The sequence below is a fragment of the Bidens hawaiensis genome, unplaced genomic scaffold (assembly GCF_021521415.1).
Source record: "Bidens hawaiensis isolate Kalapana, Puna unplaced genomic scaffold, B.hawaiensis_p1.1 tig00019341_1, whole genome shotgun sequence".
In the NCBI taxonomy this organism is placed as follows: Eukaryota; Viridiplantae; Streptophyta; class Magnoliopsida; order Asterales; family Asteraceae; genus Bidens; species Bidens hawaiensis.
This window is the reverse complement of record NW_027492936.1, coordinates 478,038-489,901: the sequence shown is the minus strand read 5'-3', so window position 1 is coordinate 489,901 and position 11,864 is coordinate 478,038. Positions and strand designations below refer to the sequence as shown.

At 38.4% G+C, this 11,864-nt stretch overlaps 1 protein-coding gene across 1 annotated transcript; it reads right to left on the bottom strand.

Annotated features, from left to right (window-relative positions):
• Positions 1-5,403: 5,403 nt before the first annotated feature.
• Positions 5,404-5,898, bottom strand: LOC143558174 (uncharacterized). Its single transcript, XM_077047066.1, has one exon. It carries the CDS (start codon positions 5,896-5,898, stop codon positions 5,404-5,406), a length of 495 nt encoding a protein of 164 aa, XP_076903181.1.
• Between the last annotated feature and the right edge of the window lie 5,966 nt (positions 5,899-11,864).

Here is an 11,864-nt window from a genome sequence, read left to right as displayed (position 1 = left end):
AAAAACAAAACAATATACAAATAGCACGTATATAGCAAGTAAGTCTAATCAAAGCTAATAACGCAATTGCCAAGAGTCCCCAGCAACGGCGCCAAAAACTTGATGTGCTTGAAGTAGTTATATAAAAACACGCTAATCTAGACACTAAGTAATAAATTCTAGACTCTTAAACTTAACTAAACTACTAACCGGCAAGTGAACCGATCAACTCTAATATAGCTAAGTAAGTCCGGATATCGAACCCACGAGACTCTTTTAATTATGTAAACTAGCTAAATTAGACTCAACTACAGACACAATTATTTATTTATTATTTGTTTAAAGGGGTTTTACTATTAAGCTAATTTAAACTAATTAAGGAAACTAAAAAAAATAAACGAAAACACAAGTTTGAGTAAATAAGATGATGATGAGATAACTACCTAGGCTAGAATCCCCTAAATTTCAGTTATGAATTATCCGGGAAAATATTAAGTTATGGACTGGGATCGTAATATAGACACTTAAGAGAAACCCGAACAGGACCCCTGACCCTTCTCAAGAGACACCTATGAGTTTCTAATAAGTTTTAACGCACACCAGTATTACAAATCAAGTTTCCTTACGGTCACCTAATTATTTATGACTTAGTTCCTTTATATGAAATCCTACCTTACAGCGCAGAAATCAAAGGCAACTTAATATATTTAATTGATTCAATAGACAATAATTAAATAATCAAACCTAGATGGACTCCTTACGAAGAACTAAATCTAGCAAGATCAAATAATAAAGATCTATCAATAACCTAGCACCTTACAGATTTAGGTTAGCAGTACACTTAGGTTTAATTAATTAATAATTATTATTCCTATGATCTTAATGAATATCAATCATAAAATAGTCAAAAACACAAAGTAAATGACATAATAGCAACATATCATAATGACAAACAATAATCTAGGCAACTATGGAATAATAACAATTAATCAAACAATCCTAAATATCCATATGCATCAATTTAATATGATTAAACCTTTTACTAAATCATAAAAACCATAACGATAAATAAATCCCAAATCAAAACACAACGTTAAAATAGGTTCATCATAAGCCTAGGCAGTCTATAATGTTTAGCCTAACATCATAAAATAAAACAAAACAATAAAAAAGGAATTCATGGCAAAAGTAAATAAGATCGGAATATTAAAGGCGATAAAGCCCGTGGTCTTCATCCTTGGATGATAAGCACACCACCGTATGATTCCTTGCCTTCAAACCCTCCAAAAGATCACCACTTGAGCTCCCAAATTCGTCCAAGTTGGTTAGGTGTAACGCCCGTTAATTCCGGTTTCAAGAATTAAAGATTGTAGAGTATGTATAATTCTCGGGATTTATCCGACGTTTCTAGGAAGCCTCTACGTCCTCCCGGTACGTCTAATCACTTAAAATTTCTTCCAAGTTGCATTATTATTAAATTCCGGGGGCTAGAATGAAAATGTTTTATAATATAACCTAATAAAAAAAACTAAACCCTAGTAGCAGCTGCAGCTGCGATCGGCCAAGAAGACCAGCCCCCCTTCATTGCTTCGACTTTTTGATCGATTCCAGGCTCCTAGAAGTAGTTCAAGGTATGTACTACGATCCCCAACACTCTTTTTGTTCACCCCTAATCGTTTTGATGCTCAACTTTGCCAAAACTTTTCGTTGGACAGATTTTCGGCCAAGGTGTAATTGACCCACTTTCCGTGGATAAAAATTAGAGTTTCTGGTGTAGAAAGATTCCTAGGTATGTCATTTGCATCATATTAAAATTTCATAGCCATTGGAGGTGTTTAGGTCGGTCAATCGATTTTAGTTCGAAAACTAGGGTTTACCGGGTGTAGGATTGACAATTGTTGAGTTTGATGCGTTAATTGATCAGATGACCGACCGAATCAGTTTGTACAACCCTAGGGGGGTTTAAGGGCTGTGGAAAAATTAATTTTTTTGATGCTCGGGGCTGTTTTGGTTGGTGCTTCGTCAATCGAGTCGGCGGTGCGTGAATTTTTGTTTAAATGTTAAATTGAGAGTTGTAAAAAGGAACCGTCAACCCTATCAACTCGGGTGACATAATCATGATGAATGAAAAGATTAAAATGGGAATTTGGTCTATTTGGGGCTGATTCGTTTAGCAAATGTTTTTAAGGTTATTACGCGCGTATTCGACTCGATTTGATTACCCTTGGACCAAGTTGTTGAGCCTTAGGCCAAGTGTTGGGCCTTGGGCCAAGTTGTTGGGCCTTGGGCCAAAGTGTTGGGCTTAAACGGCCCATTAGGCAAGAGTGTTCTTGCGGTCTAGTTTAGTAACGCGTTGTGTATAATTTACAGGCCCTTGCTTGTGATTGTGCAGTTAGGGATTTCCTAGCTCGTTGCAGGTGTTCGATTGATTTCAGGTGAGTTCATGATGCCCCCTTTCAACTCTTTTTAAATTTTGGGCTAGCATGCACACCTAAGTGTTTTCTTACTTGATGAAATGTTTTAAACGATTTTATATAGGCTTGCTAGTATATGGTAGGCCTTGGGATGTTATATATATATATACACACACATTATTGCTTGGCCTATATTTGGCGATGTTTTAGTCGTTTGGACTACTGATGTTGCGTATGCCTGCTTTGTGTTTGCATGCGTTGATGTTACGTGTTTGGGTTGTACGTTTGCTTGACCCTGATGTTATACGTGGATGTTATATATATATATATTGTTATATATATAGGGATGTACTTGAAAGGATGTTTATATATACATTTTGTATATGTATGTATGAGAATGTTTAGTTTTCGGTAATGATGATTTAATGGATGCACTCTTTTATTTTTAAACTTTTGGTATGACTATCATAATTGTTACTACTGATATTATTTACTTAAAACTTGAACTCACTCAGCTCAAGCTGACTTTGTGTGCATGTTAGTGTGAGTTTCAGGTTAGGAAGAGGATGCCTTATCGCTTGGACGTGCACAAAGCTACTTGGACGGTGAAGGGCATACGTGGATGGAAGAATGTAATTTGAACAATTTTATTTTAAAGGGTTTTATGAATTATATTTAAAAATTGGTTTTGGGCAAAATTCCCGGGTTTTAGGGAACTTACTTCACTATTTATATTTTCCGCTGAATTTACACTCTGAGATGTTTGTTTTAATGGAAGAAATCGTTTTCAAGTTTTAATTATTTTAATAAGTATTTTGTATGAATACCAACTGTGGGGCATCCCGGGGTTCGGGGCCTTATATTAGGGTATTCAGGTTATGATTAGGGTTAAGTATATGGGTGTTTATATAGACTTTCAAGGCCCATAAACTTAAAATTAGTAGAAGATTCTGGAAATCTAAGCCCATAAACTTAATATTTGTAGAATATTCTAGAAAGCCGAGCCCAAAGTGTCATGCGAAGGGCCTTCTCCCATTTTGCTTGTTTTCGCCCTCTTTTCGACATGATTGAAACCCAAAACCTAAAATATTCAAATAAATTAGTAATATACAAATTCTAATAAAAACCAAACGAAAACTAATAAAATATTATATTAAATATACAAGGGATTTATATATATTTAGCCTTATATCAATGTCACAAATGGAAATATGGCAAGGACACTTATATATAGGATGTACCAGCGGCATATCCACTATGCCCTTATCATACTGCACATGTCCCGTCTTTCAAAATCATTCTAGGTTTCGAGTTATTGCACACAACGTACTTATTATGTCTTCCATGCGAGGACTTGAATAATTACGTGTCGACCCATAATTACCCCTATCGTCGGATGGTCCACATAACTCGTCCCATTGTGCGGGTTTAAAAAAAATATAATAAGTCCTTATTTGAAAATTTTTAAAATTTAAGAACAGATCAAAAGTTAATAACAATATAAACGAAACCTTAAGGTCAAATATCAAGATAAATAATGTAACGTCAGGGTTAACAACAACCAACAAAATAATTGAGTAAACTTAAATAACGAAGTCTCTAGAATTTAAGGATATCCAAACAGAAGATTGAACAATGAAATAACTTAACAGAGTATTAAAATAAAAGAAAACCCTTAATATTAAGGATACTATGGTAAATCATAAATTAAATACATGAAACATTGGGGTCATGAAAGAATAAAATTCGTAAAACATAGGATAACCACAAGAAACTATCAAAGAGTTAGGAGAAGTAAAACAATGACGCAAGGATGTTAGCATTAATAATATTGAGGAAGTTAAACCGTCACGGAGAGAGGTTTATGTTTGAGACGTCTGCATTGAGATGTTGGTAAAACGCAAATAAAATATCAAATCATTGAAATAAACCAAGTACATGAGGCTCCTATTATTTAGCTATGTCTATAGCTAAAAACATAGCCCCGGCTTGAAAGTAAACCGGTCATAGGCAGTCAAAAGTGTGATTTACGGTTTCTATTAGATAACCATGAACATAACCATGCACATGGTCCCGGTTTCCACTAGCGCTTACGTTTGGGTTTAACCGGTCATAGACCGTTAGATTTGAATCAATTTAAGAGTTAACTAAATCTTATTCTATAGATAACGTATGGAATGTGTCTCGTGCTTTATGAGAATAGTAAATCAGATCAACCAAATGCAAACATAAACTCATCAATATCATTGAAAATTTAGAGTACATAAAGACATTATTCAAATGGAAAGAACAAAAACTAAAGTAATAAATGCAAAAAGAAAAAAGAATGTTGTCCGCAGCGCTTGTCCCTTCGAGGATAGGTGGGTCTTTGGGTATAAGGGCTAGTGTGGGGTGGTGCCATGATTTCTTAGCTGAAATTCATTGGCGTTGATGTGCACGCGTCCTTGCGTACCCTGGTTGGCTTGACCTACTTGAGTTTGATCGGCTTGGTTTAATTGGGTTTGAATAGCTTGTATGGGTTGGGCTTGATCGGCTTGTGCTTGATTAACTTGGGTTTGTGGTTGGAAGGTTTGGGCTTGATATATTTGGAGTTGGTTGGTTTGGTTTGGATCTGATAAACGAGTTTTGGGCATGCGTTGCGTAGATGATTTGGGCTACCATAATGATAGCAGGCTCGCATAATTGGGAGTGTGGGAGTATATGGTGGGACATATGGTTGTTGGAGTGGTTGAATAACAGGTTGTGGGGTGAAGAGGTGGTGTTGGATATGCATTGGTGCTCGACATGTGTTGGCGTGGTAACCAAAATGATCACAGTTAGAACATCTTCGGCATTGAACGGCAGTGGGATGATGGAATTTACACGTGTTACACAAAGGGTGTGTTCCCATGTAAGGATTTTTGTTAGGTTGGGTTTGGGTTGAGTTTGTGTTGGTTATGGCATAGTTTTTGTGTTTATTGTTGTGATTGGTGTAGGCGGGTTTGGATGAATCAGGCTTAGTTTCTTTTGGTTAAGATGGTGATTTGTCGGCGTTTTTCTTCAAACCCTTCATTGTCAAAGTCCCGGCTTTGACATGATTATCAGTGAGGGTTGCAGCAAGGTTAATGGCGTCACCGAGTTCTTTAGGAGAACTGCTGAGGACACTGTCTTGGATTTCTCTCGGTAGTCCTCTTATGTACTTGTCGATGGCACGCGAAGTAGGGGTAACAAGGTGTGGCACCAACACGCTAAGTTCATTGAAACGGGTGGTGTAAGCAGTGTGCACACCACCTTCCTGTTTGAGGTTCCAGAATTCTGCCTCTAAGTTCATGAGTTCGTTTGGAGGATAAAACTGTCGGGTCATCAGGTCTTTCAGTTCGTTCCACGACAAGGCCATGGCAGCTTCAGCACCGCGGGTCGACTTTTCCTTGACCCACCATGTAAGAGCACCTTTCTCCAAAACACCTGTAGCGAATCGGGTTTGCTTATCATCAGGACACTCAATGTGGAGGAATACGCTCTCCATATTTTCGTACCACTAAAGTCGGGCAGTGGCACCTTGAGTTCCGTCAAATTCGGTAGATTTGGCATCGGTAAAGTTCTTATAGGTCACAGCGGGAGCTAAAGGCGGGGGAGGAAGAGGGTTAACGTTAGCCATGATGTTCTGGTGCATCTGGGTCATGATATTAGGGAGGACCGCTGTCAGGTGCTTAGTGATCTGGGAAGTTATCTTGCGGCTAGAGGTTCCAGATGATCGACGCTTAAGGTAACGGAAATCGTGAGGCTTGAAATTGTGCATGATATATAAAGAAATCCTTGATAAAGTTTGTTAAAATTTGAAAACCATACTAATAATAAGTGTTGTGAGGAACTTAGAGTTTTCATGAACCACCATGGACTCTTATGTTCCAACACAAAAATCGAAATTTCAGAAATAAATCGAACCAACAGCTGGGTATCGTGTATCACCACGACTTGACAGACTTTCGATTAAAACACATTGTAAAACATCGAGGATCGGAGTCGTACGTCGCATGAATCACCATGACTTGTGTGACATCCTAAGAGTGAGACCATATCCTTATCACAAAGGGAACATGGTCACGTTTGAAAGCATGAAGATGCGAAAAAATCGATTTGAAAGTTTTTGAAAATCTTTGCTTTAGGCCTAAGCCTTGGAGTTTGTGTGTGAACATTTGTGCAGGCGACACTATGAAATATTATAAATATAAATAGAAGCAAATGAATGAACTTGTAAGTGCGGGCACATAGCACATAGAGTATACATGCAGTTGGGCCCTAAAATAAACTATAACTATACTAGGCCGATACGTCTAACAACCTATCTTTTAGTTACGGATCTGATACCAATCTCGAACACCCCGGCTAAAGCGGAATACGCTTGGGTGTGACGTACAGATCACTCATAAGCTCGTAACGCTATTAAAGCGACAATAATTATATTTATTTCATTTCAATACATCACAAATACACAATGAAATAACAATAAGATAAACATTGCATTTCATTATGTTGTATTTCTAATTCCCTAATGGTCCAACTAATCCAATCTTCAATCCTTAGATTTCAACCTGTAGCACATTTTAAATAATATAATTTGTCAACAATAATGTTGGTGAGAATTCATAAAGTTTTGCATATTTATAATACGAAAAGTGTAAAATTCACAAGTCAAGATGTATAGTCTCAATCATATAGCAAAAGAAAAGTAAATACATGATATTCCTGTTCACATGACATAGGTCAAATCTACTAAGGAACCCCCGTTTAGTACAAATTCTCCGCAGTGATCGTCTCTGCCAATATTTCCGGCTCAGACTGTCCAAATTTTGAGAAAACTTACCAACATGGGGCGAGTTGATGAGCTCTGGCTGATTATAAATGTTACGCCACCTCCTTGGAGATTTTTTCACATCTTCTAGCCAATCTTCTCTGAATAACCAGCCTCTAACACGCCTATGGAACCCTCTAATGTCGGAAACCAAATCCCAACACCTCCAAAGAAGAAGAACGTTAACTTAGAGATGATTTTGCAACTTTAGGAGATGGCCCGGGAAATCACCAAAATGCTTATCCAAAATGAGCAACGGGTCTTGGTTCTAACCGAAACTGTTGAAGAGATGAAGATGGAGCTCCGAGACATCAATGAACAAATCCAAATTCAGTCCATCCGATTGGTTTCCTTTCCACCACCTCCACCACCATCTTTCGGTGGGGATGACCCATTCGACAAAAACCTACCCGAAAGGGGAGGCTTTAGTGACCCCTAAACAAACCTCTTTTGATTTGTTTGTTAAAGATCTGAGGGAATGTGCTAGGAATAGTTCTTAGGACTAACCTGGCTTAACCCGGTTCTTTATTGTTTGTTTTTCTTTGTTTTTATTTTATGTATTTTTTTAAGATTAATGTATTAGGAACTTTATGAAATGAAGTTTAATTGTGATTTAGGGATAATATTTGCAAACACATAACCGATCTCTCAAATTCATGACCGTTATAGGATGAGAACAATTCAAAAGATCGTTCAGGTGACCCACAACGGGCCGTGTTGAGCCCAACACGGGCCGTGGTCACCTTGGAATTATTACAGCTCATTACTCTGCAATCGAACAATTTTCTGAACTTGGCATTTATGTCACTAACCCACCACGGACCATATTTATGTCACAACGGCCATGTTTTCCCTCCTGCGAGTCTATAAATGGGTATCATTTCCCATTCTTTGACATATCCCTTTTCATACACTCTATCCAAAGAATCTGCCATGGAGAGGAGAGAACGGAGGCCAAGTTATAGAAGACAAGGAGAGGTGCCAATAGATGTAGTTTGGGAACTTATGTGCAAACGCGAGTGAGTCAACGAGTTAGTTAGTATAAACATGGGGCGGGACAACGGAACCGGGAGCTGCATGACATGGTCAAAATATTACGTTTGGAGCACTATCATGTGGACTGAAGGATGGAAAAACTATAAGACAACTTCGAGCAACTCACGGCCGAACTTGCTTGCTTTAACCGGAACCAAGCAGAGAAGGCAACCCAAACTAACTTTGAGCAGGGCCTGCCCACATGCAGACACTGTGTAACATCCCAACTTTCAAGAGGTAATTAGAAGAATCGAGTTTAAAAAATTTATACGAGATAAATGAAATTGTCTAAAGTATGAGGGGATTAAGTGTCATTAGATGAAAATTTAAGCATGAAACCCTACCCATTTCTTATAAATATAGCCACCATCTTGTTTTATAACCATCTTCACCTCCAACCTCCTTCTTCACCAAATTCCCGTTTTGAGAGAGCAATCCACAAAGACCCGACGATTCCCAGAGATCTGACCGTCGGACCGGTCTCAAATTTTAACTAAGTGCTCCAAATTTTGTCCAAGTCGGCTGGTTATTGTCAGGTATATCAGGTTTAAGGTTAAAGGGTGTTTATATAGTGCACAAGGCCCAAAATCTGACAAAAATCGTAGAATTGGAATTTGACCCTCTAGGCGCCGCGCGGCCAGCCTATGCCTCGTTTTTTTTTTTTGCCTTTTTCAACCACAGTCAAGTTCTGGTTGTCCGTTTTAGCTCATTTTTACTCGTTTTTTTTTGCCTTTTTCAACCACGATCAAGTTCTAAAACCTACATCACACTAATATATTAGTAGTATACAAATTCTAAATAAAATCATACAAAAACTAATATAAATATTATATAAACTATACAAGGGAATTATATATATTTAGCATTATATCAGTTAGACCCAATTAATAACAAATCTGGGTATAACCCGAACCCTAGATCCAAGTTCTTACTATACTCGCATTAAAATAGGCCAAATTAATATGTTTAAACTTATTTGTATGATTTATGCAAGGTTTTGGTTTGACAATCTTAGTATAAACAAGTCTAAACACGATTTTTGGACCATTTAGGTTGATTTTTGGTTCAGGTCGGGTATCGCCCAAGTAAGCAACCAAATCCGAACCCATCGATATAAGTTTGGAAAACCTGATACGAACGTTCGATCTTTAAAAGCCTAAAATCATGCGACACATGGGCCATGTTTTGCCTAGAAAGAGCTGTGGTCAACATAGAAAGTCAGCTGCTATAACCTTGTCTCAGCACGGCCGTGGTGAGCTCACCACGGGCTGTGCTGACTCTCTGGAACAGAATCTTAAATTTTTCTATTTTATGTGTAAGGCCCCATTCCCGGTAACCCTACTTTGGCATTGGATTTACTCATAATCACAGTTCTAAAATCAGAGTTAATTAAAACTTTCGCGGAATAATTAACATTCACCATCATATTACAAAAACAGCAATTCTCGTCTCAAACAAAGTTGAATTGTCTTAACATAACATCACAATTCATAACACTTCTATTCCAAGATGCCAGTCTCTCTAGTCCCTGCCATGTGTCCCTCCTCACGCCAGCTGCCTCAGCCTATTTGCCTGTGTGCATACTAAAAGTCAGCTACGCTGAGTGAGTTTTAGTTAATCAATTAACATACATTACATTCATACCATACTCATACGTGTCCGGAGATACGTATTTATACTTTATTTACTATCACTTCTTTCATACATACTTTACATATATGCATAAGTTCTTACATACTTTCTTTCATGAAACCCTATGGTATACCATAAGCTATTCTATCTTAAACATCATAGATATTATAAGGGTCTGGTCCCTAACATCACAGATATTATAAGGGTTTGGTCCCTAACATCACAAATATTATAGGGGTTTGATCCCTAACATCATAGATATTATAAGGGTCTGGTCCCTTCTGTCTCGAATAACCATACCTTTATCATGCGTGCATACTTTACATATCATCTAGTTATAAATATATATATATACGTACTCGTTCATACAATCATTATATAGCAATGCATTCAATACACAATCATACATGTATCATACACTTACCAATCAAGTAGGGGTATTATCTACTACATAGGAGTATGCACACAGCCCCGGAAACATAGCAGATATAGGGGCTAGAACTCACCTGGAGTCGGTTTCTCTCACTGTTAATGGTAATGCCCTTCCTTAGTTGCGCATGGCTAACTGTACAACACATTACGCGTGTCAATTATCCATTACTACTACTTCCTACATCTAAGTTAGTGGAACCCACAACTAACGGGGGTCCGGGGGCAGCGCCCCTAGTAGTGGGGTCCGGGTAGTAGGGTCCAAAGGGCAGAGCCCCTGGCTGGGGTCGCTTCGCATGAAGCCTTTTTCGCTTCGCGATGCAAAATCCTTATTTCGCTTCGCATGGTCATGCGATGCGAAATACTTATTTCGCTTCGCACGGTCATGCGATGCGAAATACTTATTTCGCTTCTCATGGCTGTGCGATGCGAAATATTTATTTCGCTTCTCATGGTTGTGCGATGCGAAGTAGACTTATGCGAAACTAACCTTCTTTTCATTACTTTTGAGATTTTAAGCCAAATTGCTCCGTGACTCATCCTTAGGACTCGATTTTTACCCTTTTTATGGGTTTTGGGTCGTACCAACTTTGTATACCCGTGCTTTATGAGGTCCGAACATCACCTTTTTGTCCTATATCATACCTGTGAGGTTATAACTCACCAAGTTTATGTCTTTCTTACATCTTACAACCTGATCTACTAAGATATCGATTTGCATGTCGAAATCAACCACAAAACTTAACCTTGTTGGCCAAAACTCACCTTTGGCTTCGGGTTCGGTTCGGATCTGGACAACTCGAGGATCTGGACGTGTTCTTGTTGTTTGAAGACACTTGGACGCCAAGATCTTCCTTACTTTAGCCCGGTTCGGATTCGGGTCTTGAGAGAGAGTATGTGTGTGTTCTAGGGAGTGTGTGTGTGTTGTGGGAAGAAAATGGTGAAAGGATGGGGGGATGGCCTTATATAGAGGGCTATGGACCCCACCACCCACTTCCTTTACCAAACCCAATCCTTATCCAAACACTTAACACACGACTAATTTAACGACACACAGTTAACAACAAAAATTTCCGTTATTTATCATTTAACAAAAGTTGGATGTTACATTGCGTAATTTGGACCCGTTTTCATTCTAAACCTTTAGGATGGTCGACTATGATGACGACTACGAAGGGTTTGAAGATGTTGAACACCCGTATCTACTATTTACGGGAAACGAACCTGAAAATGTTGTGGCACGAGTAAGACTAGAATTGATGGAAAACCGAGTGGAAGGGCCTCAGTATTATGCATGACAAGAAACACTTTGTCGGCTTAACCAACTCGAGAGATTCAATACCCTAGTAAGGGACCATGGAGCCGTTTCCATTCAAACAACAAACAATCTTACCGGAAACTTACAATGGAGTTTCTTGCCTCCTTTAAGATGAAAAAAAAAAGAGTGGTTGTACGCTGCCAACCTGCTTGAAGAGGATATGCTATCTTTTAGGGGAGGGATGTGGTACCAATCGTCCCTAACAGATTTTGGTGTCAGTTTAGGG

Coding starts and splice junctions, on each gene's coding strand:
- LOC143558174 (XM_077047066.1), bottom strand. CDS start 5,898: ATGGAGAGCGTATTCCTCCACATTGAGTGTCCTGATGATAAGCAAACC.